The following is a 24679-nucleotide window of genomic DNA, read 5'->3' as shown; positions in this document are numbered from 1 at the left end:
TGCCTCCTGAATCTGTGTTCTTTCTGTGGTTGTATAGGTAGTGGTTTTGTGTTGTTTTCTTTTGGGGCTTGGGGCAGGGTTACATCATAGTTACCTTTTGTCTAAGTGACATAGCTCCCAGGTTTGCAAGAAAGAGAAAGGGCAGTCCTTTGTGTAAAATAACACATTTGTTCATTAGATGCTGCTGCCTGTCCACTTGATAGAACGAATGATTACTTGTAAACTTTGAAGAAAATGTAAACGAGAATGACTGGTATAAAGAAGAAACTAGCATCATGTAGATGAGGAGATCTGTCCTCACTGAGGATTTAATGACTGACTAATGTAGTGCATACATAGTCCCTACATGTCCTCTCGGGGCGTGTGGGAGATGAGCAGTCTGCTTATATTAAGGAAGTACTGTATTTATAGTGACTGTTATGCTCTTTTCTTCCCCAGTTGTATACTCTTAAGTGGGGCTAGGAATATTTCTGATTTGTAATAAGAATATTTTATAGTAGTACTAAATCTCTGTATAGAACCTGTATTAATTTCAAGTCTTCCAGTACTTAAAAAAATATTAGGAACAAGGACAACAATGCTAGATATATTACTGTGGATATGAGGAGCCCCAGGAGATCTTAACCCATACGCAGAGAACAGCAAGTGTACAAGTAATATTATTATACAGCCTGAACAGGAGCTACCCTTTGTATTTAGGAATATATACATATGTGTGTATGCATAAACACACATTAATCTGCACATACATACACATTTATATGTGTGTCTTATTTAGAGTTTCTATTGCTGCAGCGAAACACCATGACCAGAAACCAAGTTGTGGAGGAAAAGGGTGTAAAGGGTTTATTTGGCTTATACTTTCGTGGCATTTGTCAGCAGCTACAGCAGGAAGGAATTGAAGGAAGTCAGTACAGGAACTCAAACAGGTCAGGATCCTGAGGAGGGAGCTGGTACAGAAGCCATGGAGGGGTACTGCTTACTGACTTTTTATTTTAAGATTTATTTATTTGTATGTGAGTATACTGTCACTGTCTTCAGACACACCAGAAGAGGGCATCAGATCCCATTACAGATGCTTGTGAGCCACCATGTAGTTGCTGGGAATTGAACTCAGGACCTCTGGAAGAGCAGTGAATGCTTTTAACTGCTGAGCCATCTCTCCAGCCTCCGCTTACTGGCTTTGTTTGTTTGTTTTGTTTTGTTTACATGGCTTGCTTAGCCTGCTTTCTTATAGAAGAACCCAGGACCACCAGCCCAAGGATGGCACCACCCACAATGGGCTGGGCCCTCCCCTGTTTATCACTTATTGAGAAAATGCCTTACAGCTGGATCTCATGGAGGCATTTCCTCAACTGATGACACACACACACTACCCCCCCAGTATAGTATTTAACAATAATTAATAATTAATGAATAATTAATGAAAAAAGTGAGAGAGAGCAAGGAAAGGTATGTTTGGAGGGAGGAAAAGGAAGGGAGAAACATAATTATATTAAAATCTCAAAAATAAATATATCTATATACATAGAAAATATTAGAAATACTGGTTTTCTCTAGGCAATTATTTTAACCTTTAAAGTTACTTGAATTGTTTTATACACGATTGAAGTTTACTGTGATCTTACAATTATCTCTTTAAACAGGATTCACTAGCAAAATTTGCAGGCAGAAAACTGAAAGACTGTGGAGAAGATCTTCTTGTGGAGATCTCTGAAGTGTTGTTTAATGAATTGGCTTTCTTTAAGCTCATGCAAGACTTGGATAATAATAGCATTGCTGTTAAACAGAGGTGCAACAGGAAAATTGAAGCAGCTGGAGTGAGGCAGTCTTATGCAAAAGAGGTAAGTTTTGCTTTGCCTTTAAGAATAGCTATAGTTAGCTTATAAATACAGGTCTTGGTCAGTATTCATAAATAAACATTTGTTTATCCTTAATAAGAACAGTAATTTTTAGTAAAACCAGTTAGTCAAATTGTATATCTGTATGTGGTCTACATACCAAACTTAGGATTCACAAGGCAAGATAAAAGACAGGAATTGGTGCTTACTGTGAATTGTGAGATGCCCAGTTCATTTTAGTATTGCTTATTAAGTGCTCTAAAGAGGGGAGAATTGGAATCTTGTTCCTGGCCAGCTTTCCTACCAGAGCTGTTGACCAATACCATAAAGTTTCCAAGAATATGTGTCATAAGGAAGTCACTTCCAGTCAACAAATACATGTGTTCATTGGCTAGATTTTTAGTTTAGTTTAGTTTTGTTTTTGTTTTAATTTATTCACTTTACATCATGCTCACTGCCCCTATTCTTTGTCACCCTTCTCCCTTTCTCCTCTAAGGGTGGAGTCCTCCCTAAGTACTCCCCAACCTTGGTACATCAAGTCTCTTTGGGGCTAGGTGCATCCTTTCCCATCGAGGCCCGACAAGGCAGCCCATTTACAGCTAACAGCTTTTGGGTTAGTTTAAAAGTTCCCCTGTTCTAGTTCTCTTGTTTTTCTGCCTTGTTAATAGTGACTGCATGCAAAGCTAGACCAGTTAGTTCTTCTGTAATGTAAGGCTTATTAGGAGGCTTTCTCATAGTAGGCACCTTTTCCTTACATCTGCCCATGAGAAGGGTAAGCAGGCCAAGACCCAGACAGAAAAAGCGAGAGAGAAACCCTTCTAAGAATCTAAAATAGAGTTAGGTCTTCTTTGCCACATTGCTTCTGTTTTTATTCTAGATATAGATTGATTTCAAACATTGCCAAGTTCTTAAGGAAGATAAAGGGGCAGAACCCCATAGTAAGTTACTGCAAGGGTCTTTCAGTCTCCTTGAGTAGGCAATCTCAGGAAGGTCTTCCCAGATCCTGAACTAGGAGCTGACCCCAAAGACAAGAGTTCCTCATGAGGAAAACTCAGTGCAGTGATTCTCAGGCAGGGCTGAGCATAAAGGCACAAGCACACTAAGGAGAGATCTCGGTGATCTGAGCTGCGACACAGTGGGAATAGAGCACTTGCCTGGTGTACATGTAAGTCCTGAACCAAACTAATGCCAAAGGAAGTGCTGTGGTGAGAATGGAGGAAGTGAGGTCACGGGGAGAGGGAAGACCAAGGTACTGTGTTTGAGAAATCTTTATATGGTCTAAACATTGTGGAAAAGACTAAAGTAGAATAACATTATTTCATGTAAAGCTTAAAATAATCTTCTAGATAACATTAAGTAGGGACTGTCAGAGTAGAAATGGAATTGGGTAGACCAGTTAGAAATTGTAATTTTCCAGATTAGAAATTACAAGGGAGCTAGTTGAACTTTTAAGTCTGGTTCTTCCTAGCCCATGCTCCCAGACATAAGACTCAGACTCAAAATATATTTACAAATACTTTGGCCATATTGCTAGGCTCTTCTCTCACTAGTATTATAATTTAAGATAATCTTATTTATTTTAATCTGCATTCTGCTACTTGGGAGGTTACCTGTGCTCAGGTATATGAGTCAGTCTTGTCACATCTTCCTGGGTGACTCCCCTGCCTGGCTTTATGTCAGAATCCTCTCTGCCTCCCAGGTGTCCCACCTTCTGTTCTACTCTTTCTTACAGGCTCTATGGTTTGGTTTTTTTTTTAACTGACAGGTGATGTATACATAGAATTCTCTTATGTATACATTATATTCTTATATGTATACATAAGATATTCTTTCTCTATAATGTAGAGCAGTGGCTTAGAAGTTAAGAGTCCTTATTGCTCTCTCATAAGACCTGGGTTCAGTTCCCAGCATATACATGGGTCATAAAACTACCCATAAGTTCGGTTCTAGAGAATCTTAAATCTTTTTCAGGCCTCCTTGGGCACCAGCCAGGAATGTGGTACACATACATACATGTAAACAAAACTTTCATAGATCTGGGTATGGTGATGCATGCCATTAATCTCAGCATTTGGGAAATAGAGGCATGAGGATCTTTGAGTTCAAGGCCAGCTTGGTTTACATAGTAAGTTCTAAAACAGGGAGGGCTACTTAGCCCCTATCTCAAACAAACACAAACAAACAAACAAAAACCAAAAAAACCAAGCCTTCATACACATAAATAAAAATCTTTAAAAGAAAGAAGTGTTAAGCTGGACCAGGGAGATGACTCAGTGGGCAAAAAAAGGACTTGGATTAAGCATGAGAACCCATTTCAAATCTCTAGAACCCATGTAAAACACAGCCATGGTTGTGCATGCCTGTAAGTTCAGTACTTGTACAGCAGGAGAGGAGAATCCCTGGAGACTGGACAGCCAAAGTGTTTAGGTATATAGCAACAAGCAGCAAAATGAGAGCATCTCAAGGTGAATACAGGAGCAGTATGTGACGTTATCTTCTCAGTTCCACAGACACACACTTTTTAAAGAAAGACGGGGTGGGGGGAGGAAGATGGGGTGGGGGAGGGGATAGGGGATTTTTGGAGGAAAACTAGGAAAGGGGATAGCATTTGAAATGTAAATAAAGAAAATATCTACTAAAAAATAATCTCATGAAAAAGAAAGACAAACATTAAGAGAGGATAAGGAGTGGGTGTGATAAAGTATGTCATTTATGTGTGTAAAATTGAGAAATAATAAATTTTTTAAAGGAATGATATGCTAAAGTCTTTAGTGGTTTAGATGTGGATAATCACAGGCAACAAAGACTGATTTATTTATTGAGATTTAGAAAAACTGGAATTTCAAAAGAATTGCTAAATTCTTCTTAATTGATTTGCTATTAGGCCAAAAGGATTCTTGAAGGAGATCATGGCTCACCTGCTGGAGAGATTGATGATGAAGACAAAGTATGTGCTAATTAGTATCTATCAGTAATGCTTTTAGAACAAAATGAAATGTTAAAAGCTTTTATCTTTTTTTACAATTAAAGTATGTAGTTAAATCTCTTTTCTTCTGAAAAACCATGTTTTTTCTTTAAAAAAAGTAGACTATCAAGGGTAGTCAGCTGCCAGTGACTGCTGTTGCTGTGAAAGCTCTGCCATGCGTGCCTTTCTAAGAACTCTACGGAGTTAATTATCTCTATTGTTCGCAGGACAAGGATGAGACTGAAACTGTTAAGCAGACTCAGACTTCAGAGGTATATGATGCTAAAGGTCCCAAAAATGTAAGATCTGATGTTTCTGATCAAGAAGAAGATGAAGAAAGTGAACGGTGTCCAGTGTCTATTAGTAAGTTTAAAGGCTTTGAAACATTTATACATATTCTTTCTATAGTTCACTTAAAGTTTATAGGGGTGCAATGAGTATTGTGTCAAACTCTGGATTTGCATCCCAGTACCATCTGACTGAATGATCTGTGTGACCTAACTAAATTACCTTGCCATTGAGCACCACAGCTTCTAGTGTGCACTGATTTGAGTACTTCAGATATGGTGTATAAAGTACCTGTGCCACTCAGTGATGCAGTAGACAGTAGCCATTGCTAAGACTGAGTGGGCAGATATGATGATGCACAACAGGAGTTAGTACCAACAACACAGTGAGACTTTCATGTACACCCTGTCCCCAACATTAAGTTGTGAGTTAACTAAAATTTGTATGTAATCAATTTAGATCTGTCTAAAGCTGAAAGTCAGGCTTTAACTAATTATGGAAGTGGAGAAGATGAGAATGAGGATGAAGAAATGGAAGACTTTGAAGAGAGTCCCGTGGATGTCCAGACTTCACTTCAGGCTAACACTGAAACTACAGAAGAAAATGAACATGACAGTCAGGTATTTGTTACAAACCAGTTCTATTTCAGCTACTGAAAACAGGAGCCTTCTGAAAGCTGTTAAAGTGTATACTTTTTCCCATTGTTATTTTCAGGGATTAAAAAATATTTATTAAAAAATTAGTATATGTATTTAGATTTGAAACATGCCAGCCTGTGGCATTTGTATTTAATCCCAGCACTCTGGAATCAAACGTGTGCAGATTTCTCATGAATTCAAGGCAAGCCAGAGCTACATAAGGAGACCATGTTTCAAAAGCAAAAAAAAATCCGAAGCACTGGTTTTATTTTATATCTAATAATCTTTAAGTTCATCTTCTTTGTAACAAGTTGTAAAATTATAGGATAACTTTAGAAGATCTGAATTTTTTTTTTTTTTTTTTTCCAAGACAGGGTTTCTCTGTATATCCCTGGCTGTCCTGGAACTCACTCTGTAGACCAGGCTGGCCTTGAACTCAGAAATCCACCTGCCTCTACCTCCGGAATGCTGGGATTAAAGGCGTGCACCACCACGCCCGGTAAAGATCTGAATTTTTAAAGTTTCATATTTTTCTCTTGGTCACGAATTAGAATAGTATGTAACAACCATAAATCATTTCTTTTCTTGTTACTTTAGCCCAAGAGACTATGCCTGATACAGTTTCTTCTGTTGTAGGTATCTGCCGAACCTTGAGTGTTAAGATTTATAGAGATATATTCTATAAGTGAGATATACACACTCATATACATATTTTGAAATAAATGACTTGGTTTCCTTGGAGTTTTTCTATAAGGCATTTTTTGTAGACAGCTTGCATTCTGATAGAAAGTCCCAGTTGTTGGTCTTTGCTGGTACTTTCCTTGGAGTGGTTTCTTCAAAAAATGTTCTCCATTCTCCACCGTTGGTCATAGAAGTTTTGTTGCTGGTATTCTTAAGTTAAATGGATCAAGTTAGGTATTCCATCATGATGTAGACTTACACTATATAAACCCTTATTTTCAGTGTGATTTTTTTTTTTTTTTAACTATGTCCTTACGCATTTTTAAAAATTCTACCTCCCTCTACTCCTACCTTTTATGTGAAGCTAATTCAGGTCTCTAAAAATGTAGTCTTCCATGAAAAATTAGAAATCAGTCCGTCCTTAAAAGACTAGAACTACCACCAGCATCACTCCTTGTCACCATCAACCACTACCCTACCATCATAGTCCTCGCTAGCATTGGGACGGGGGGGGGGGGTTCCTTTGTGGGATGAATCTCAGACCCTGTTTCTCCCTCTGCTACAACCACTTGACTTTGTTCACCTGCCTCTTCTTTCTCACTTCTGTGTCCTTCACTTAAAGGTTACAAATATATCCTTTAATTTTGAGAGAAGTTTCCTGAGGAAAGTAATAAAAGCTTGTAGGATCTGTTTTAGTCCTGTCCTTTAACTTATTTTGTGTTTTAAATGCAAATGGGTTTAGTTACCCTTCTTTTAATTGTTAACTAAATCCTCCTTGGAATTCTTCCTGTTTTATAACCCTGGGGTTGGATACAAACCACACAGCATCATTCTTTCTATAGGGAACATATATTTTAAGGTCTTCTTACTATTAAAACATATTTCTCTTTTAGGTTCTGCAACATGATCTTGAAAACACACCAGAAAGTACAAATGTACCATCAGACCAAGAACCAACTAGTAAGAGTAAGCAATCTAAACAACCCTAACTTTGGTTCTTGAAAATATTTTCTTTGTCCTTAAACTAAAAAAGTAGTTTTTAATTTGTAGCTAATATAAGTACATGTAAAGGCATTTTGGGCTTGATGTCTATCTTTGTTCTTTTGGTTTATATTTTATAAAAGAGGAAATGTAAGAAAACAATGATTGATTCATTTTTGTTGTTTCATTTAGTATAGTGTTTTGAAACAGGATCTCATGTAGCCCAGGCTGGCCTTGAAGAGTTTGAAAATAACCTCAATCCTCCTGCCTCCACCCTCCTGAGTCATCGAATTGTAGGTGCATGCATGCACCCATATTGTGCCTCTAACTAGCAATTATTTTCCATTTACGTGTTTGTTTGTGTATTTATTTTGAGGCAGGGTCTCTCTATAAGTCAGACTATCCTCCACCTTGAGAGATTTGTCTGTCTGTTTCCTGCATTGTGGGGTTAAAGACATGGGACCCTTGCTCAGTTTGTGTATTCCTTTTTTTTTTAAGATTTTATTTATTTTATGTATATGAATACACTGAAGCTGTCTTCAGACATATCAGAAGAGGGCATCAGATCCTGTTATAGATGGTTGTGAGCTACCATGCAACCGCTGGGAATTGAACTCACGACCTCTGGAAGAGCAGTCTTAACCTCTGAGCGCTCTCTCTTTCTCAAGTTCCCATGGCACTGGGCACTGGACCATCCGGAACACTGTGAACTGCTCACTGTGGTGCTGGGAGCTGACCCCTGTCCTGTGACAGCAACACATGCTTTGATCTGACAGCCATCTCCTCAGTAGCCAACCCCTATAGACATTTGACAGATACTATCTTACAGAACATTTATCCAGTACAAGTGAGAGTGCTGTGCTTTGTTTCAGTTTGTTTTAAAATAATATTCATTCTAGGGCTTTAGCCTTAAAACAGTTAAACTTGAGAAATTTAAATTAAAATGTTCCTTGCTAAATCTGCTGGCTTAACTTGGGAGCCATGAGTAAGGAGAAGGATAGGGTCTTTTCCGTCTTCCATGTCATGGTTCCTCTTTCAAACAGTTGGCCCTTAGTGTTACAGAGTAAAATTGAACAAATGCTCATTCCTCTAATACTGAGGCTTTCTTTTCATGGCAGATGATCAAGACTGCTCTCCTGTGAAACCTTGTTATCTCAATATCTTGGAAAATGAGCAACAGTTAAATAGTGCTACCCATAAGGACTTGCTTACCACTACTGATTCATCTAAACAGCCTGAGCCTCTGCCATTACCCTTGGCTGCAAGTGAAACCTTAGTGCCTAGAGTCAAAGAAGTGAAGTCTGCTCAGGAAACGCCCGAGAGCTCTCTGGCTGGAAGCCCTGATACTGAATCTCCAGTGTTAGTGAATGACTATGTATGTCGTCTTTACATTGCCACATAGGTTTGCTTTTGAATGTCTGAATAGTTCATTTTCATGAGTAACACATTGAATATATAAATCAAACTACACTTTGTGCTTAGGTTTAGAACCTGTCTGAACATTTATTCTTTAAAACTTACTTTGATAGTAAAGGGATAATAAATTAAATGGCCATTTCAAAATCTGAAAGATTTTATAGTTTTAAAAACCAAAAAATTAGTTTTGGGTGACAACTTTAAGAGAGTTCATGTTTATATCTGAAATGCTAATGACTCATTTAAAATTAATCTCTTACACTATTTTTTTTTTAAAGTTCTTAGCCATTTAGAGCATTTTTAAAATTCTTTGATATACCTAAAGATTTAAATTTGGGGTATGACAGAAACCTGATTGACAGAGTCTTTTTTTTATTATTATTATTCCCCCCCCTCCCCATTGGTTTTTTCGAGACAGGGTTTCTCTGTGTAGCCCTGGCGGTCCAGGAATTCACTCTGTAGACAAGGCTGGCCTCGAACCAGAGTCATTTATATAGCAAATTACATAACAATGTACTAAGGAATTTCACTTATAATAAAAGTACTGAACCTTGATTTCATTTAAATTTTATAGCTAACAGGTTAGTTTGCAGATGTCTGGGTTATATATTTTTTAATATAAAATTTCCTAGCAGAAATGAAAAGTGTGTAGCATAATATTTTAACCCCACTGGGTACAGTGTATCCCTCTCTTCTTTTTGTTGTTTGGTTTGGTTTCTTGAATTTGTTAGTGGATTGGGCCAGTCTGGAACTGGATAGATACAGACTAGCCCGGAACTTTAGGTGTTCCTCCTGCCTCTGTGCCTTCAGTTCTTTTTTTAAAAATTAAAATCAATCTTGTTCTTAAAAGATGTCTTCATAGTAACAGCTTACAGATTGCTGAGAAAGGGAATGTTTCAGAAACATCAGTAGAGACTCACACTTTTAAATGGCCTTATTTCATGCTGTGTGCACTTAAGTATTCAAAGATCTGAAACTGCTTGATTTAATCTTTAAAACATTTTTGCAGTATTTATTTATTTTATGTGTATGTGTCCTGAGCCCATATAAGTCAAAAGTAGGCATTGGATTCCCATGGAATTGGAGTTGCAGATGGCTGTGAGCCACCGTGTTGAGAATTGAATCTGAGTCCTTTAGAAGAGCAGCCAGTAACTACTGAGTCGTTTCTCCAACCCCTTTCAAAAATATTTTATTTAATTAATTAGTTGAGAGTGCATGTACATGCAAGTGTCCTATTGTGTGTGAAGGTTGGAGACCTGCAGGAATTTGTTCTCTCATGCTGTGATTTTTGTTTTGTTCTGTAATTAACTTTTTTTTTTCATTATCTCTAACTCACTCATAGGAAGCAGAATCTGGTAACATAAGTCAAAAGTCTGATGAAGAAGACTTTGTGAAAGTTGAGGACTTGCCGCTCAAACTGACAGTCTATTCAGAGGTATTGGGCTCTCTTCAACTCAGCTTGCCTTTATAACAAATACTGAGATGAAAGATTATACATATTTTTAATTTTTGTTCTAAAGGAAGAGCTAAGGAAGAAAATGATAGAAGAAGAACAGAAAAACCATTTATCTGGTGAAATATGTGAAATGCAGACAGAAGAATTAGCTGGAGATTCTCAGATACTGAAAGAACCTGGTAAAAATTACCAATTTTAATTTTGTATTGAAAAATCATGATCAGTTTAGTTTTTGAAAATATACTATTACTTCCTAGAAAATCTAAGCCTACTATTGGAAAAGGAGATTGTTCTGTCAATGAATTCAGGTCCTTGATTCTTTTCAAATTATGTAAGATTATGTTTTTTATTATTAAAATTTTTAGTTTAATAAAGTATTAGATGCAATGCTAACACTAATGCTTTATGACTTTTTTAATGCTTAAAATTCATGTAATATCTTTTATCCCCTTGTAAAGAGTACGGATTGAGGTCCATTTTCCCTCCTGTCATCGCTCACATTATTTGTGAGGTTTTGTCTTTATTGTTTTAAATATCCTTAATCCTTCTTCGATGTAGAAAGTAAAAACCCCTATTTTTACATTATAAATTTTTATTTAGATAAACACATTCTAATTGTAATAATTATACATTGTTTCCCAAATACACACACACACACACACACACACACACACACATGCTCAGAGTATTCCTCGTATCAAAATCTAAGGATTTTCTTTTTGCTTTTCTCTATTGGTAGTTAAAAACCATAAGATTTTTTCCCCTGTGTTTCTGGACGTGGGTGGTGAACATTTAGACAGACCAGAGCTGCTCCTTTCAGCTCAGTTCTGCCACTTGAATACATGGCATCCAGAGTGGTGACAGCCTGTCCTCGGGGAGAAGGTGCAGTTCCCTCCTCCTTGGTACAGCCTCATGCACTTAAGTCTTTCAAGGAAATTGTTGATAGCTCTTCTGTTTTCTTCCAGCCACTTTTTTTTTTGTTTGCACTTAATCATTTTTATAGTTACTTTCTTTTTCTTCTAATGGAGTATTTTTAGAAAATATTTGGTTGGCCTCCCATCATGAAAAACAAACACTCATTCTGTGTTTGTTTTGTCAGGGAATTTGAACTAAGTTCACATTTTTTATTGTGTTCTTGTATGTAATGTAAAAACTTTTATGAGAAAGAATTTAAAAATTTTAGTAAGTAGTATTTTAATTCACTAATTATAAAACATTGATCATTATTCTTCTTTTCAGAAACAGTGGGAGCCCAGAGTATATGAAATGTCTTCAGAGACTCATCTAACTCTTACATAGTCAGCACATTAAAAAAGACACTAAATAAACATTTGCTTTGATCTGTATAAAATGTAAATTAGTTTGACACTGCATTTTTGATGGGTGTGCTAATTTCTGCCCATGGCAGTTTAAAACATTAGAATCTGAATCCTGGACAGATTCAAACCTTGACACACTGTGGGATTTTTCTTTTGCTTTTTGTGTTGTTTTTTCTTTCTTATGATCTTGACGCCCCCACCCCCCCACCCCTCATTGTGACATTTGGTGTGTTAACTTTAAAATGTAGTTTTAAATAAAGTTTGAACTTATCTGTAAAGTATGCTTTTGGGAAATTTTGTTGAATTCTATGCAGCAAATTGCTGGTTTTGTAACAACACTATTCAGAAACAGCAGTGGTCAAAAATTTGAGAAATTCTTATTTATTCTAATTCTTATTTATTCTAAAGCTCTGCCTTAGACCAGTCTTCCAAATAATGTTAGTTAGTGTTCCTACTGTTGGGTCTGATGTTGTTGTGTGGGAATAAAGCGTATTATACAGGTAACCGAGAAGCTCAGTGGTCTCAGAGCATGTTAATAACTCAGACTGTACAGGTTAGACGGCGATAGTAACGAGAATTTAACCTCAGTGGTCTCAGAGCGTGTTAATAACTCAGACTGTACACAGTTTACACAGCGTCAGTAACTAGAACTTAACACAGTTATCTAGTAGATTAATATTCTTCAGAATTTAAAATGTTGCCTCATTCTAAAAATTAAAAAAAAAAGCTTTATATGTATTTCTGTACAGACAAGTAGCATTCTAATTAATTAAAAAAAAAACCAGACTCTTTCAAGTTAGGATAAATAGAACTAAATTTATGTAACAGAACACTAAGATTTTTAATGCCTATGGACAAAACATGCCTCTTGAGATGATAATTTCAAACCAAAGCCTAATAGTTGTTCTTGTGTATTTTGAGAGAGAAGCAGGTTGAAGTGTTAGGACGTCTGTGAGTTGTTCATCACTAAGTAAACCAACTCTCATAGAGTGCTTTGTTTTCTCAGTCTGTCCACACTTACACAGAGCCAGTTAACCATGAGTAATCTGCCAGTCTTAGAGGTTTTACTTGAAAAAGTAATAGTGTGAAGGACTAATTGTTCGTTCCAAGTATTTGCTTAAATTTTTAGGTAGTTGTCTGTAATACTCTATAAGAACTTATTTGGTATTCCTTTAAAATTCTCACTCGCCGCTGGGCAGTAGTGACACGCCTTTAATCCCAGCACTCCAGAGGCAGAAGCTGTTTGATCAGAGTTCGAGGCCGGCCTTGTTTACAAATTGACTCCTAGGACAGCCGATGTTACATAAAGAAACCATATCTCAAAACTAAAATAAATAAGATTCTCACTTACTTGATAGCTTAATATAAATGTCCAGTCAGTAAGTAACAAATGATGATTTTTCTCTGAGGACTTTTATTGTATTGTTACTTAATTTAAACTAGGACCATATTTCTCAACCTTCATTAAAATTTGCAAAACTTCTAATCCAGAATTTGCCCAGTTGGACAGACTTCAGGGACATTAGAACAGTAATTTATATTATATGTAAAAACAAGTTTGTGTATTTTCCAGGCTCAAAACAAGAAACTTCATTTTAATCCTCAGGCCAGGCTTACATAGTGCAGTGCGTTGTTCTCCCTCCCTTTCCTGCTTTGTCTCTTTGCATGCACACAGTGGAGGGCTGTATTTGATGTTAGCTACTACCATAGCATCTGTGAGCTTCATCAAACTAGTTTATTTGACTTATGTTCTACCTGCTATCTCTATCTAGTTTGTTGTTTTCATATTTTAGTGGATAATTTAGTTTTAAAATACCCAGAGATTGAGAACAGGCAACGGTGTAACATGATTTTTCTAGTAAGTATTGCTCAGAAGGAAGTTAGAGTACTTCTGTTTGTATTAATTTGTAAGTTAAAACTTTGGTTACTAATAGAAAAATATCCCAATAAATAAGGTAACTCTTATGTAGTTAGAGATAATGCTACCATAATAAACTGCCCAGACTGTGGAGGTACTCTGTATTTTGTAACATTCACTTTGGGTAAATGCTTTTTCACTGCTAATAAATGTATATCATACATTCACTCTGAATTGTATTTTTATTTAAATTGACATGTTCACAGTAGTTTAGAATTTATTCCAAAATTGTGACTTAATCGTTTTTTAATGTTAAAAATCCAGGACATGAAGAATACACTGACATCAAAGGTATGAATGGAAAGTATTTTTCTTGTGAAGAGCAGACACTTCATTATTTCTTTTTTTTTTTTTTTTTTTTTTTTTAGGTTTTTCGAGACAGGGTTTCTCTGTATAGCCCTGGCTGTCCTGGCACTCACTTTGTAGACCAGGCTGGCCTCGAACTCAGAAATCCGCCTGCCTCTGCCTCCCGAGTGCTGGGATTAAAGGCGTGCGCCACCACGCCCGGCTCATTATTTCTTAGTTGCATTGCTTTTTAAAAATAAATACCTTTGATATTTACATAAAAGAATTTTGAGATTGAATCTACCTTCTGTGGTTTGGAAATATCTAAGAGAATATAGATGTTACGTATGGCGCAGTAAGTCTGTGTGAACAGGGGGGGAAGCACACTTTAGATCTGTTCTAGAAGAGGGGTGTTCCTGTAAACTCACCTACCATCGACTGCTAGTTACTAACTGCCACAACCTTATGGAAGCTCTCCAGAGCAACGGAAACTCTAGTCTCCCTCCCTCCCTCTGACTTTAACAGCTTTGACCCTAAGGTCAGTAGACTCTTATCCTCATTTTTCCTGAACTGGGTTGAGTAGGGCACTGATCAAATCGGGGCTCAGGAACTAGGCTGAAGTGTGATCACAACAGTAAACCAAAATATCTGCTTGTTTTTAAACATGTTCATTAAATTGCTGTATTTATATAACATGTATATATACATTAAACTGTTAGTCTTGTGGAGGGATACATGTGTACTATGGTGGACATTGGGGAAGTCAGAGGACAACTTGCAGGAGTCTGTTCTCTACTTCCATCATGTGGGTCCCAAGACTGAACTCAGGTCAGGTCTCCAGCTTTGGCAGCAGGCAGCTCTACCCACAGTGCCATCTCACGACCCAGTGACTATAGTTTTAGTTCTGTCTTATTTGACATTTCCCAGGTTGTTAGTTTCTAGGTTTTTTTAAATTGTAGGATAGGGCAAATATTGTAATAAATATTTTGCATCAACTTCCTAGTAACATTGTGTACTGGCTACTTTTGTGTCAACTTGACACAGCTGGAGTTATCACAAAGAAAGGAGCTTCAGTTGAGGAAATGCCTCCATGAGATCCAACTGTAAGGCATTTTCTCAATTAGTGATCAAGGGGGAAAGGCCCCTTGTGGGTGGGATCATCCCTGGGCTGGTAGTCTTGGATTCTATAAGAGAGTAGGCTGAGCAAGCCAGAGGAGGCAAGCCAGTAAAGAACATCCCTCCATGGCATCTGTATCAGCTCCTGCTCCCTGACCTGTCTGAGTTCCAGTCCTGACTTCCTTTGGTGATGAACAGCAGCATGGAAGTGTAAGCCGAATAAACCCTTTCCTCCCCAACTTGCTTCTTGGTCATGATGTTTGTGCAGGAATAGAAACCCTGACTAAGACACATTGTATGGTTTTGCAGCAAGGATTAAATAGGATATCTGTCATTAGTCAGGCCCTCTAAAGTCCATGTTTGTAGGTCAAGTATGGAGATTTTTTTTTGTGTGTGTGTGTGAAAAAATGCTATGAAATTAGTGAAGAAGCAGGCTGATAAAGGAGAAATTATGCGATGTCTGGGTAGAGGATTTCAACCCTCTCAGTACTATGTATACTGTGGAAATTACTTTTTTTTTTATTTTTTTTTTAAAGATTTATTTATTTATTATATGTAAGTACACTGTAGCTGTCTTCAGACACTCCAGAAGAGGGTGCCAGATCTCGTTACAGATGGTTGTGAGCCACCATGTGGTTGCTGGGATTTGAACTCTGGACCTTTGGAAGAGCAGTCAGGTGCTCTTACCCACTGAGCCATCTCACCAGCCCGGAAATTACTTTTTAAATGGGAGTAAATGCAGCAGTTTGCAGCTCTTGAATAGGATGGGGCTCAGTTCCCAGCACCCACAGCTCGCAGCTTCTGTTCCAGCTCCAGGGGACCTGATGCCCTCTTCTCTTCTCACTGTGAGTAGTTGCGTGCACCTTGAACACATAAACTCTGGTACACATACACATCTAAAAGTAAAATCTAAAACAGGCTTAAGACAGGTAAAGGCAGAAAAAAGTGAATGGCGTTTGCCAATATTGGCCCACATACTGTGCCCTTTCATGACATTGACTTTTCAAAGTAGCCATTTAGGGGAAATAGCAGGTAGAGGGGTTGGTTACTGACTGCTGGCTTTACCACTGTGATCATGACTGGTAACAATGACTGAAAAGTTAGCAAGTAGGCTTAGGCTTAATTTTGAAAGAGAATGGAAGGGGTTGGGAATGTGTCTCAGGAGTAGAGTTCCTACCATGAGCAAAGTCCAGTAACAATCATCATGCAATACAGACAAAAATAAAATGTTTGTGGGCTGATGGAATGACTCAGTGGGTAAGTGTACTTGTTACCAAGCCTAATGACCTGAGTTCTATCTCCAAAATCCATATGGTGGAGGAGAGGCTGAGAGCCAGTTCCACAAAGCTGTCCTCTGACCACCACATGTGAAATAGTATACACCCATACATACTAAATAAATGTAAAGGAATAGTGTTTATAACACATGCTGAGGTAAACTGGAGGGGACATAGTACAGACCTTCCAAACAGTCTATCAGCATACCTTATGTTTGAAATTACAACTTAACAATTCTTGACTAAGTTTTATTGACATCTTCAGTTTCTTTTGTTTTTGAAACTAGGTCTCAACATAGCTCGCTGGCCTCAAACTATCAGTGTAGCTGAGAATGCCCTTGAACTCTAACCTTCCCAAATACTAGGATTATAGGTGCTATCAAATCTGACAATCTTTTAGGCACTGTGAATAAATTTAGAAGCATAACCAGGTGGTAATGTGGTAATTAAAATTACATTTATCGTGTGTGTGTGTGTACGTCATGAAATCAGAGAACTTCATGGAGTTGCTTTCTTCCTCTACCATATAGGTTCCACAGATTGAACTAAAGTTATCAGGCCCTAAGTCAGTCAACCATCCATTGGTATTGGGTAGTAATTTTCTTTAAAAATACCTTTATCTTGTGATTCGAGAGGTTGAACCCTAGGTAGGCCTCACACATGCTAGGCAAATGCTTTACCACTGAGTTACACTCCCAAACTATGTGATAAAATATAAGGCAATATTTTACAATCATTCTAGAAATTTTCAGAAACTAAAAATATATTTGAAAATCAATGGCTTTTCTTTCACTGGTAAATAAAGACACGTAAGTTCTTGTCAATTACTGATAGTTATGCCCTACTGCAGATGCAGTTTTGGAACAGTCTGAGCCACCAAATTGGATGCTTCCATGTCAGCTGCAAGGGTTTTCTAATTGTGCTCTGGGCCCAATCTACCAGGTTCTAATGCCTCTGCACCTCCCATTCATTTCTCAAAAGTGCTGGATGCACAGTTCCGTGGTACCTGGAACCTAAACTCTTCTAAATGTTCCACAGGGTACTTGTCACTTAGTGGTGACACTTGCAGAAAGCCAGGTCTCGGACGCCTGCTTGATCTTGCTCAGACTTACTTTCTAGGGAAGCAACAGCTTCAGGTGCCACGGCTCCCAGTAAGAACTACAATCATTAAGGCAGGTTGAGGTCCTCAGAAAAAAAAGGAGGTAGAGTTGAAAGCTAGATATGTTTATGTAGATTTCCACTACCTAAAAACCTAGTTGACTCAGGCCCACTTGATCAATAGGGCAAGTGATTAACATCATGGTTTCTATAGAAATGTACGTCATTCACTTTGACCTACCTTCAAAGGAGCCTGTGAAGAGGCAGCTGTCCCAAGGGCTTACATGCCTGAATCCTAGCCCAGCATCTCCAAAGGCCTCAGTGATCAGTATCTCAAGGAACATCTGTAGCATAGGTGCAACATGAGGTCAAAAGAGCCATGCAGAGTCCTAAGATTGGACACCGCTTGCAGCTAACCTTATCTGACCTGCCACACGGCCTGGTGGTTGGCCACACTGCTGGCCAGAGTCTGGGACCTCTCGTCATACCAAGAAGCATAAGCTGTTTGCATCTATTCTGCTTACCTTCCAAGTCCCCTAAGCAGGCCAAGTGGATGCTGTACTCCACACGATCTACCATAATTATGGCATTTCAAGATGAGGAAAACTACCAGAAATACATGAAGAGCTACTGTCTACTGGTCAGTTGGTCTGACTCCTACCCTGGAGAAAGACTAACTATTATTCAAAGCAAATCCTTGTACGGTCTGATGAAAATTTTCACATGGTATGTAGAATTGCTATGGAAAACTTGCCCCAGCAAATCAGTCTGCTCTGTGGTGGCAGCTGCTTAGGAAACATTGCCCAATCCAAGAGGAAGGATATCCCCAAAAGCTGACAAGTTGCTGTGGTGATGGCTGAGGGTCAGCCACACCTCACAGTACGAGGTACTGCAGGACTAGCTACATCCTACATCCACAATTCTAAGATGGTGAATGTAAAAATCTACACTGACAAGGACTCACATACTCTGTTACTACAGTAACAAACAAGTGCCTAGACTTTGCAATTCAATGACTTAAGGAACTTGAACTTGGTATTTTAATGTACTGCTGTGTCAGTCACAGAAAGACTAACATTCTTGACTTCAGAATCCCCAAAGCTTAAGTACATCTGAGTTTGTAGAGGTGAAAATCATGTGCCCTCTTAAGATAGCCCATTATCAACAGTTTCTAATCTCAAAAGATATCTGATCCCTATAGAACCCTAAGTGTTTTGGGAAGAACCAGCAGATGGCAAAGCCAAAGTAATGTCATCCACAGCCTGGTGACTTGGGTCACAGGAGACTCCCACAGAAGGCCTGCTTGTTGTGCTACTTGTAGTTGTGAAATACAGTATCAGGATAAAAGCTCAAGAGTTGAACAACTCTGGCTCAAATCCCAGCTCCGATCCCTCCTATTAATGTAACTGAGCAACTCAACCTTACTTTTCTCCTTGTCAAGCAGGCCTTCAAGCATAACGGGTTTGTTTAGAAAACAAGCTGTTGCATGTAGCACCATTTCTGTTACAAAGTCTGGTACACAGATCTGGGGGTGTGGTACCTGTTACCAAGATGAGCTATCCTAGAGCTCTATTGTATTTTCACAGAAATACTATTTGTATATATTTTCCTCTGCATATGAGTGTCTGGTACTGGTGAAAGCCAGAAGAGGGTGTTGGGTCCCTTAAAATTTGAGTTACAGATAGTTGTAAGCCACTGTTTAGGTACTGGGTCATAATCCTGGGTCCTCTGCAAGAGCAGTAAGTGCTCTTAATAACTAAGCCAACTATCCAGTCCCCCTTCCTCTTTTTCTCTCATCCATCCATCCATCCATCCATCCATCCATCCATCCATCCATCCATCCATCCATCCATCCATCCATCTGTGGTGTTAGGAATTGGACCTAGGGCCTGATGAATACTTGGTTAAGTGTGGGACTCCATTTCAAATCATATTCCTAAACCCAGTTGGAGTATCGGCACTCTGGAGACTGAGGCAGGAGGATCACAAGTTTGAGGCCAGCTAAGGTTTCAAAACAAAACCAAAATATTAAGCAGGTAATTAATTTTTTTATGTTTTGGATCCGATCTGAGTCTTAATATCCCTGACCATTAACTGGGGGAAATGACTCTCAACATTTTAGCTAACATCCCCCGGTCATCACTTTTTAGTCTGTGTAGTTGTATGTAAGCAGCTATATCAAAGCACCTGTATAAATAAATCTGGACTACATACACTGTCTAAAAACTGCTTCACCTCTAAACAAGGCTACTTACAGTCTTAATGCCAGTTAGTTCACGCCATTGAAGGACTGCTAAGTAAGCGGTCTGTAGAAATCAGCATGTCAGGTGCTGTCAGGACCTCCTGCAGATCACCAAATGGATCAGTTCTACCTCATTTCATTCCTAGGAGAGGCTCAAAGTTGGAAGTTATTTTTTTTTAATTAATTGAATCTTATTCTATTTTTATTATTTTGATTTTGAAGACTATCCCATGTATCCCAGGCTGGCCCTGAACTTCCTACTGACACCTGTCAAATTCAGGTTGTACTTATGTACCACCTTGCCCACCTCAGTATCCTATGTCAATACAAAGCCTCTCGTGAATTTCTATTCCTTTCCTAAAACAATCTTGGTGATACTGGCCCCGCAGAAGCCCCTGGGTACAGTCTGGGGGGTGAGGGGAAGCTGCTTTTGCATACCTGCAAACTGGGTCGACACTACTGCGTTAGGAGGTAAGTATTAGTCATGGCAGACTGTGACCATTTAAGTCATATGTTTAGTAACCTGCTTGCATAACCCTTGCTGTTTAATGTAGGTATTATGTTCAGCTTGTATCTCTTGATAATAACCCCCCACCCTCAAACCAACACAGGCACACACCCAGTCAGCATGCATGACTGCTGACATATCTGACAGTGATTGTTTATTGAGCATCACGACACCGCAGACTGTCCAAAACTAAATGGATACAGTCTGCCACACTGTACAGTCTGCTTCACTGTCAACTGTGAAGGTTAGAAAGATGAACAAGTTCTGTTTGCAGTTTTCATAAATACATTGATTTCTGAAAAATATTAATACTATATTGTATGAAAATCTTAAAAAAATATGATTAGAAGGAAAAAACATTACATTGATTATACATAAAAGAATTTAAAATAATGAGTTTGTGGTTAAGTTCTTGAACTCAAGTTTTTGAAGCTAGACTCTTCCTGGGGTTACTGGCAGGCAGAATAACTAGGAAAAAAGAGAACACTTATTCTTTTTTTAAAAAAAGTGTTTGTATAATAGTTATTTTATAATCCTCCAAAACACTGTTTCCAGAGTCAGAGGTCTATTGATTGCCCATTAAAATAAGTACTCCAGCCAAGCATAGTGACATTGCACTGCTGTCACCAACAGCATAGGTGAATGGCAGGTTGGTTCTAAGAGAGAACCAGGAAAAGGAAGACTACTGGTGTACAGGAAAACATAAGTATGTAGATTAAAAAAGAAAATGTAACTTTTACATTAATCACACAGGGCGCTGACTCAAACACCATCAGAGAACTTTGATGGGTTCCATAGAGGTCACAGTTACCCTTTCCGCAGTGGCAAAGTGAAATGAACTGGCAATTTCTATGTGGTGTCCCTTAAAGAATTTACCTGTGAGTCGAACTGATGCTGATGATCAGAACAAACAAACAACAAAAACAGCCTGTAAACAATGTAACATGATGAGGACAGTCCTGACTAAAACCAAGAGGCCTTGAGCCTTAGCCTATGGAAGGAGACCAGGCACGCTCGCTGCACAACACATCTTCGGCTCTCAGTATGTCCTCGAGGCTGGCCAACATGTGCTCACCAGCCTATACAAGGGTCTGGGCAATCTCGAAGGTGACTTTCAAATTGACCTTTGGTAACATCCATCAAGGTTGTGAATACAGTCAGCTGAAAAAAAAAGTTATTTTCATTTTAAAGATATTTTCAAGTCTAAGATTTTCTTGTACATATTAGCATTTGTGCCCCACCCCAAAGAATTTGTTTTATAATGATATTTAATAGTAATCAGTGAACACTTTAAGGTTCATTTAACCCTCTCCAGTGTGTAACTGGCAGTCATGGAAAGCTCAAGGATACACTGTGGAGCTTTGACTATGCTTATCCTAAACCCATTTCCATTACAGCAAACAAACAAACAAACAAACAAACAAAAAACCTGTAGGCACACAGTCCAAAGCACACACCATCACCCCCTGCTCATGCAGACCATACAATGCACCCCATCGTGATGCCACATGGGAATACTGTCCAAAGCAGAAATGGCAGGTTGACCAAGGTACATCAAGGAGACAGTCCCTGTTTAGTTGTGAATGCTAAAGGGAAGAGGACTTTGTTCTAGAAGGCAGAGGCAGTGCAGCCTGTTTAGGCAAGAACAAAGAAAATGGGTTAGTCAAGGGCAATGTATCCTGAAATGACCTCTGTACAAAGAATGACTATAAGCAAGTGGGCTGATTAGGTTTCTTGGTTATGGTTATGGAAAGATAAAAGGACAGAATAAAGTTATGGAGCGGCCCCACCCTGAAAAGACATAGGGCTGGCTCTACCTGAAACCTCACAGTTTGTCTGTCTAGTCAAGCTGTTAGGTGTTAGTTAACAATACAGTGTGTAATTTCTGACACATGGAGAAGTCAAACTAGACTTAGTCCAATGCCATGCAAGCAAAGCTAAGACAACACTGACAGCATTGCCCAGAGAGAGAAAGAGAGAGAGAGAGCCCTAACATACACAGCATTCTAACTACATTCCTACAGTGCTGGTTTCAGGCACTTGAAATCGTTTTTTTAAAAAGCCAGACCTTAAAGCTGAGAGGGATGGTGCCTGTTTGCAGTCCCAGCACTCAGGAGGCTCAGGCAGAAGGACTACATGTTTGAAGGCAGCCTGGGCTACAAAGTGAGGTCAAGGCTTGACTTTGGGACACAGAGACTCTGTCTCAAAATATAAGTCGATAAATGAACAAATAACAAACCTGAAATTAGACATAATTAATATGCTCAAAAAGATCTAAGGTAACAACATAGGTGCAAATTCTTTCCTGAAAGCTGTACATGTGTTTGTGTGTTGAGGACATACCTTGTTGAGGACAGGTTTTGTTGATAGGACATCATAGAGGGTAGCAAATGAGAGATTCTAAAATACAAAAACAGTTGTGTTCAGTGGGTTAAATATAGGCCTTCTGTAGCATTTACACATACAAATGGGTCATTAAAAATGAAAACAGTTAGCTGGGCGTGGTGGCTCTCCCAAGCACTCTGGAGGCAGAGGCAGGCGGATTTCCGAGTTCGAGGCCAGCCTGGTCTACAAAGTGAGTTCCAGGACAGCCAGGGCTATACAGAGAAACCCTGTCTCGAAAACCAAAAAAAAAAAAAAAAAAAAAAAAATTTCAATCTTCCAAAGTCACCTCCCTTGGAGTCACTGCTGGAAACAAAGGTGGCTATTCTAATGTATCATTTTTTTCTCTCCCCACTTGCTTTGAAATTTATTTAACTTTAAAGAATAGTGCCTGACAGTGTAAGGAGGAAAAGTCACAGCAAAAATTCATTCCTTAAGTTTGACAGCAAAAGCTCCACACCGTGTGTCAAGAGAGAGAACTAGGTTTGCAGATCTCTCAAGGTCAAATGAAAGCAGCAGAACTAAGGCAGTCCGTCAAGGATGGCCTTTTTCTGTGTATGACGATGCAATGTACCTTCTGTGTTGTGTGATTCAGACACTTCTTGGCCGGTGTCCTGCGGTCATCGAGAAACAAGGTGTTTTTCCACCTGTCATAGTTGGTTTGTACCACATACCATCTGCCATGCTTAGGATCAAGTCTAGATATAAAGAGAGAGATTCCCTCTGAGGCTTCACATTGGCCTGGGTTCTTGTTTTTACTTATTTTACTTTATCAAAGATACTTACTCATAGACATCCAAAGACTCTTTTCTTTCCCGTGTAATCACACAGCCCTCTCCAGACTTCTTGCCTCCCAGGATAAAATATACTGGGGCCATTATCTTGGTCTTGGTCAGTGTGTTCTTGGCTTCTTCGTAACTATATAGAAACATTTTTCAAAGTAAGCAATTTTATTTGATTGAGTGCTATGTTTAAGGTGTAGAAACTAAAGGGAAACAGGTATCAGCAGTCCTTAAGTTATTTAGCTGAATGTGGACAGACGGACACACACACACACACACACACACACACACACATCAACAGTTAAAAGTTTTCTGAATGTGCAGTGACCAAAACTGAGTTGTAAATCACATGAATGTGAACTAAATCTGAAGCCTTTCTGGGGGTGCTTTCATGAGCTGCAACTCCCCTACAGCCCTGGTTCTGAATGTGCACTTTGGTCTGCTCTGGCCAACACCTCGCCCGGCCCACACTCAGGACAGCAGCTGGAATAAAACGTGCTGTTGAGAATTGCTATACCTCCCAGGTTTTCTGCTCATATGTAAGCAATGGCTTAATGATGAAAACCAACCCTTTTAATAATTTTCTACTGTGATTCCTCAATTGGAAGTATAAAACTAGCTTATCCTTGGGTTGAATTTCATTCGAGATTTTAAAAATATTATCATGTGTATGTGTGTGTGCCTGCATGTGTGTATGTGCACATGTGTGTGTGTGCAGCAGCCATGGAAGAAGGCCTAAGGCCCAAGGAACTGGAGTTGCAGATGACTGTGAACTGCCATATGGGTGGTGGGAACCAAAGCTGGGACCTCTACAAGAACCAGTTCTCTTAACCACTGAGCCAGCACTCCAGCCTCTAGTTTTAAAACTATTTTGAGTTGTTGATGAGTTTAATAAAAAATAATGTGAAATGAAATTTGACTAGGGATTAGGACAGAACTTCCCAAATGTCACTCTGAACACTAACAATCAACTCTGAAGGACGCTCAGTCAGGACTTAATTGTTCTTATGAAATAAAAGGGATATCCATGTCATTAGTATGCACATCTGCTTTTGTCTTTAGTGGTAAAATACTATGTATACCAAAGAATTGTTTTAAAGTAAATTTACAGTAACTATTTGATATCATATTAAAGCAAGTCTCTGATATGTATACATATTTTACATACCTATACACATGGGGACAAATAAAGCATTTTTAGATAAAATGGAGCTTCATGGGAAAGGCTGAGGAAGCGGCTGTCTGAGGACCATGTTTTAAAGACGGGGAGTGAACAGTGATTCTTGGAGGACCAATGCGTTGTGCATGGGAATTTTAGGAGGACCCCTGATCTGAAGGAGATCTCAGGAGTCACGCTCTAGCTTTTCTACCCACGCATTTTATTCAACAACAAAGGAAAGGGAAATCTGATTACAATGGTGGAGAGGGGCCGAGGCAGTAGCTCAGTTGGCAGAATACTTGCCTAGCACCACATAAACTAGGCTAC

The 24679-nt window shown here is 38.8% G+C and overlaps 2 protein-coding genes across 7 annotated transcripts in view; one reads left to right on the top strand and one right to left on the bottom strand.

Moving 5' to 3' along the window:
• Pcm1 (pericentriolar material 1) overlaps positions 1-13677 on the top strand; it is a 91915-nt gene extending 78238 nt beyond the window's left edge. For all 6 annotated transcript variants that reach the window (XM_029481017.2, XM_029481019.2, XM_021169412.3 and 3 more), the window contains 9 exons: positions 1647-1844; positions 4726-4788; positions 5034-5169; positions 5554-5714; positions 7307-7379; positions 8513-8769; positions 10153-10245; positions 10331-10445; positions 11506-13677. In XM_029481017.2, the coding sequence (XP_029336877.1) occupies positions 1647-1844; positions 4726-4788; positions 5034-5169; positions 5554-5714; positions 7307-7379; positions 8513-8769; positions 10153-10245; positions 10331-10445; positions 11506-11531 (1122 nt within the window). In that variant the 3' untranslated portion in view covers positions 11532-13677. The remainder of the gene's footprint in view (positions 1-1646; positions 1845-4725; positions 4789-5033; positions 5170-5553; positions 5715-7306; positions 7380-8512; positions 8770-10152; positions 10246-10330; positions 10446-11505) is intronic.
• A 6489-nt stretch (positions 13678-20166) lies between these two features.
• Asah1 (N-acylsphingosine amidohydrolase 1) overlaps positions 20167-24679 on the bottom strand; it is a 32962-nt gene continuing 28449 nt past the window's right edge. Inside the window, exons 11-14 of the mRNA XM_021169553.3 lie at positions 23198-23329; positions 22986-23109; positions 22373-22429; positions 20167-21190 (exon numbers count right to left, since the gene is read on the bottom strand). Coding sequence (XP_021025212.1) covers positions 21101-21190; positions 22373-22429; positions 22986-23109; positions 23198-23329 — 403 coding nt within the window. The 3' untranslated portion in view covers positions 20167-21100. The remainder of the gene's footprint in view (positions 21191-22372; positions 22430-22985; positions 23110-23197; positions 23330-24679) is intronic.

The sequence above is a fragment of the Mus caroli genome, unplaced genomic scaffold, assembly GCF_978045245.1.
Source record: "Mus caroli unplaced genomic scaffold, Mus_caroli_1 scaffold_10, whole genome shotgun sequence".
Lineage (NCBI taxonomy): Eukaryota > Metazoa > Chordata > Mammalia > Rodentia > Muridae > Mus > Mus caroli.
Note: the sequence above shows the minus strand (reverse complement) of the source record. Positions and strands in the feature narration are given on the sequence as shown.